Below are 4,758 nucleotides of genomic sequence, written 5' to 3'. Positions count from 1 at the left end.
TCATGAAGAAGAACTACTTTAAATTTTTTATGTTGGACTACTTCAAAGTATCAGATCAAAATTGCTTAGATATTTTCATTTTTGGAATGTACATTTTTTGTTGGTTAATTGTGTGACTTTGCCTTATTTAAAGACAACATTCGTTGAGGTGAGCTCTGTAATCTCTGATTACCTATGTTTATGCAAATGACAAAGAATTTTACAGCACATTTTCTATCAGAAAACATAGAGTATTAGCTTGCCTATCTACCATATTCATATATTTCATACACTAGTATCAAATGCATTTGGGGTCTTAAAATCTCTGATAGGCAAGCTTGTGGTCTATGTTTTCCGAAGTGAAAAGTATCTCTTTGAAGATATTCAACCAGATTGAGGAAATTCGAGAAAACTTCCTATTTCTGCACCCTCTTCTGCCCTCCGTGTATGCTTTTAATTGATATGAGTGCCGGTTTTAAAACAAGCATCAATTTATTAATTAACTAGTTATTAACTACAAACTATCACAGCCTGAATTGTGTTCTAATTTTTACATCAAATACGGAGCCAGATTAAACGGTTACCATACCTTCTCCATTATCTGGTATCAATTTCTTTACATTCCGAATAAAAATATGTCTTCACATTTTTTTTTCATGAATAGGGTATCGCTAGCCCATTTTGCTGTTAAGAGTGTATTATATACATGTAATTTACAGAAGAAGACGATACGTTTCTGTAGAAAATTAAAATCAAAGCGTTTGTGAGTGGTCACTAATTTGCGTCACAAATCCTTTAGCAAAAACATCAAATAATCTAGCTCTGATATTTTGAATTTCTAGAAAAAATACTTATAGTCCTTCTTGAAAAAAAAAGTCATTCTGTTACAGGTGATTTTAATATATTGTCACAAATGGTCATGAACACCCAGCCGCTCAAAAGAATGAAAATGCTTACACCAACAATACAAATTGCCAAAAGTACCATCCTTATTGATCTCCAACCTTCTTTGGCTTTCAGCAAGATCAGCAGCACTAGAACGGACATCAGAAGTTCAATACCAGATAAACTAATCGTTGATATAAAAACTTCCTGAGAGAATGCACTGTCTAATGGCTCATTGACAGGTACTAAATTATCGACATAGTGTACACCAATGCGTTCAAGGTCAGTGAGAATACTGTTGTCGACTGTTAATTTATGATTTCTGAGTTTAGGCAACAGAAGTATTGCAACGATCTGAAAAACGCAACAAAGCAAATGCATGTAGTGCTATTTCATAACAGTATTTTGTTATAATCCAACATGTTCAATAACACAAGGAAATAATATTATTTTAAAATTGAGTTCTGGTTACATCAAACGCAATGCATACTTACAATGACTGCTGCATTTATCAACAGGATTAAAACGAGCGGTACCGCTGTCACCTTAAATAGAAGGAAAATGCACATAAACCAAGTGAACTATAGTATTTTTTACGGTTTATTTTGTAGTTCCGACGGGAAAATAGAAAATGGTATCATGGAATATATGGAGAAAACGAACAGTATTCAAGAGCAAACGTTCAATAAACAATACGGATTAGGAGTACAGTAAGCACGACCACGAGGAGTTAGCACCCCCTGCCGACCGCCCTCAATCATCGTGTGCTCCTTGACACGATCGTTTAACAGGTCTGGACGATTTCTAAATAAGGAAGTCAAGAACGATAACCGTGAATTGCTATTAATACACAGAATAAACAAGGCACTAATCCTTCTGACCAATCAGATAACAGCATTTAGACAAACCCATGAGAAGATAAATAAAACACGTGGTTTTTAAGTTTTTGGCTCAAAAGATTTTTTTAGAACAAACTTTTTGTAAACTTTATGCGCATTTGGAAATAATATAATATTTATGACAATTCTACCGTGAACAAACACGACTTGAAAGCTTAGAATACGTTTTAAGTGGGATTAAAAAATCTGTCTCTAGGAGGTAGCAATCCCAAAAGTTTAACTTACGGTAAAAAAAAAATGATAAAAATACGGTAAATTTTCAGTTTTTAGAGCCTGACATAAAAGTCTTACCGAAAAGATATCAGTTTTTATTATATTTGAGTGTTTATTACAGAATACTGGTAGTCCATGCTGTTTCTGATATGAGGGGTAAGATATTGGGATAAAACGCATTCATGTATAATTACAGGATTCTCTTTTCTCCACGTTATGCGCCTTTCCTTATGCCCATTTAAAGTCTGCATAGCTAAGAATTCGGCGCTCATGAAACCCGTGATAATTCAAAACTATATGTGTATTATAGTCCATACGATAAACACTTGTGTGAGTTGATCTATACACATGGAACTTAAGCATTATCGATGAAAATCCGACGGCTAAGCAAAATTATATTTACCATCATATAATATATTCTGGTAAATGTTAAAATTGAACTTGATAAAAACTTGCTGGTGCGATCTATACCTCTGTAAACGATTACATTCTATCGTGTATTATTTTTTTTTTCTTTACCGAGATAAAAATGTCAAGGTTGTTCACGGTAAAAATGTGGGGAATACCTTATTCTTCAAAAGTTTTCGTCTTACTTCTACAGATTTTCTGTTAAAAAAATCTTTTTGAGGAAAAAAACAAAAGCACGTGTTATTTTTTTGTTCTTTTAAAATATGTTTTGGGGTGTGTAAAAATGCTGTTGTCTGATTGGACAGAAAAATTGTTACGTGTACTTGATGTACATTTATAGCAACTTTCGGTTATCGTTCTTGACTTCCATATTTAGAAATCGTCCAGACCTGTTCAATCAGTAACCTCGTCATTGCCACACAAAATTTTGTCACAATACACATCGGAAAAGACAGCTTTGATATATCATTTATGATAATTTTAATAATTTTTTTCTGTTATATATGGGTTATGTAATGCATAATAATTTCCCATATCTTATCTTTTTTTAGTATGAAAAAGGAAGTAACCTATTTGTTTCTGTTAGGGAGTTGATTAAAATACCTAATGAAATCCCTTGAAACTAGAAAACGTTGTGACAAATTCAATCATTTATTGTCAGTTATTTTTCAAACTCGGAACGAATTAAAAGTACAAAGAAATACATATACAAACCTTCTTAAGTATAGTCATTGTGTGCATGCCTTCTATAACTGAAATCTATGAACGCCTAGAAGTGTCTTTTTCCTGTTAAAACTATGGTAGAAGAAGGGTCGCCATATATTAGAAGAAAATGTCTGGAGTTCGCCTAACCGGCCAGATCATGCAAACTTATTTGGCCTTGATGCTTATAAAGACCGGTCTATCGCTGATAAATTAAATCTTTAAAAAGGCCCATAAGCCGCGCTCCCTTGGCCATATTTGTCCAAAAAAAATAAGAGTTTCTGTTTAACCATTGCATGATTAGATAAATAAAATCAGTAAAGAAAACTATATGGATTGAAAAAGAATGTAAAATAAAGACTAGGTATCTCAGGAACACAGTTACTTCTAAATCACTAAAGCTAAGATGCACAAGAAATCAAGCCAATCGAAGAATCCAATGTTAATGCTGAATCCTGGGGAATAGTAGAGGGGCAAAATTATACGGGATGCAAATTTTAATCTCTAAAAAGGGAAGCTTTCTAAAGACATTGATAAATCCTACTAGTGGACCTCCATATATAGCAACTGTTATCTTCTACAAACATGCACTGTTAAACAATTAATTTAGATATCAGTATACATGTATCTTGACTTACAAGTGGATTATATCAGTTACGCAATGCCTCTTGAACGAAGAAAATACATGAGTTGAAACAGAATTTTTTTTCAAATGCATTCTATATAAAAACAATGGACTTCTATTCATAAAATAAATGAAAGTTTTATTTGATGTCTGTTGCATAAAAAATACTAACTAACAAACAAAAAACGACAAAACAAACAAAATACAAACAGACACATGTTTAGGCCCAATTATTCTCCCAATATTTTGTGAATTAAAAATAATTGAATCTATTATTTCGAATTCACATTTTCAGTTTTGATATAATTTTATTTATAAATACCAGCCATTGGTTTAATGAGATCTGAACAGAACAGTCAATTTATGATCAGGAAATGACACTCTTCCTGCTTTCATACTTTTTATAAAGGAACTAGTGTGACTTGTCATCTTTACATGGGTCATACAAACAAGCGGAAATGCATGTTTACCCTTTTAAAACTATCATTTTTCGATTTATTTTCAGTCAATATAGGCACAGACTGATACAATGATGTAGAACAGGAATACTCATAACATATATTGACCAATCTTCAAAATTTTATTTTCATGCCGGATCGTTAACTGCGTAATAGCAAAGACCACTGGATGGAGCAAATAATGGGATCAGGTGCCTAGGGGGAGAAAACATCATTCGACAGGTCCCAACCACCATGAGCCCTTCGTATTGTTTTTGAATAGTTTCTTATGAAACTCCAAGCTATCCTTCGAAAAAGTTTTACAAAACAAAAATATTTGAAAATCTCATAAGATTCTTCATCATTTTATCTCTAATAGTCAGAGACCAGAAGAGCTTATGCGATAGCAGAGTGTCCGCCGACTGTCCATCTGTCTAGCTGTCCGTTAACAATTTTTCAAAACAGTACTCCTTCAATTTTGGTCTGAATTCAGTGTAATTTAGCGCACAATTAAGCTATTCTAATGCCCTGTTCACACGAAGAGTTTAATTCGAAATAAACGTAAATTTACTGCGAATTGGCTTCGGAGAATTTAATGCGAATTAATTTA

At 33.0% G+C, this 4,758-nt stretch overlaps 1 protein-coding gene across 1 annotated transcript; it reads right to left on the bottom strand.

Annotated features, from left to right (window-relative positions):
* Positions 1–855: 855 nt before the first annotated feature.
* LOC134268857 (uncharacterized) lies at positions 856–3,151 on the bottom strand. Its single transcript, XM_062751097.1, has 3 exons — positions 3,099–3,151; positions 1,359–1,409; positions 856–1,218 (listed from the first exon to the last, which is right to left on the bottom strand). The coding sequence occupies exons 1-3, from the start codon at positions 3,123–3,125 to the stop codon at positions 856–858; spliced, it is 441 nt and encodes a 146-aa protein (XP_062607081.1). The 5' UTR covers positions 3,126–3,151.
* Positions 3,152–4,758: the final 1,607 nt, after the last annotated feature.

This window comes from Saccostrea cucullata, unplaced genomic scaffold, assembly GCF_032062105.1.
Source record: "Saccostrea cucullata isolate Sc308-1 unplaced genomic scaffold, CSIRO_AGI_Scuc_v1 ctg778, whole genome shotgun sequence".
Taxonomy (NCBI): Eukaryota; Metazoa; Mollusca; class Bivalvia; order Ostreida; family Ostreidae; genus Saccostrea; species Saccostrea cuccullata.
The sequence above is the reverse complement of the archived record's forward strand: the minus strand, read 5'-3'. Positions and strand labels throughout refer to the sequence as shown.

Excerpts from the sequence above, each read along its gene's own strand:
- LOC134268857 (XM_062751097.1), bottom strand. The coding sequence starts at position 3,125 with ATGCACACAATGACTATACTTAAGAAG. Across the intron at positions 1,410-3,098 it reads CAATGACTATACTTAAGAAG|GTGACAGCGGTACCGCTCGT; the intron begins GTTTGTATATGT and ends CTTCTATTTAAG. Across the intron at positions 1,219-1,358 it reads TGATAAATGCAGCAGTCATT|ATCGTTGCAATACTTCTGTT; the intron begins GTAAGTATGCAT and ends TGCGTTTTTCAG.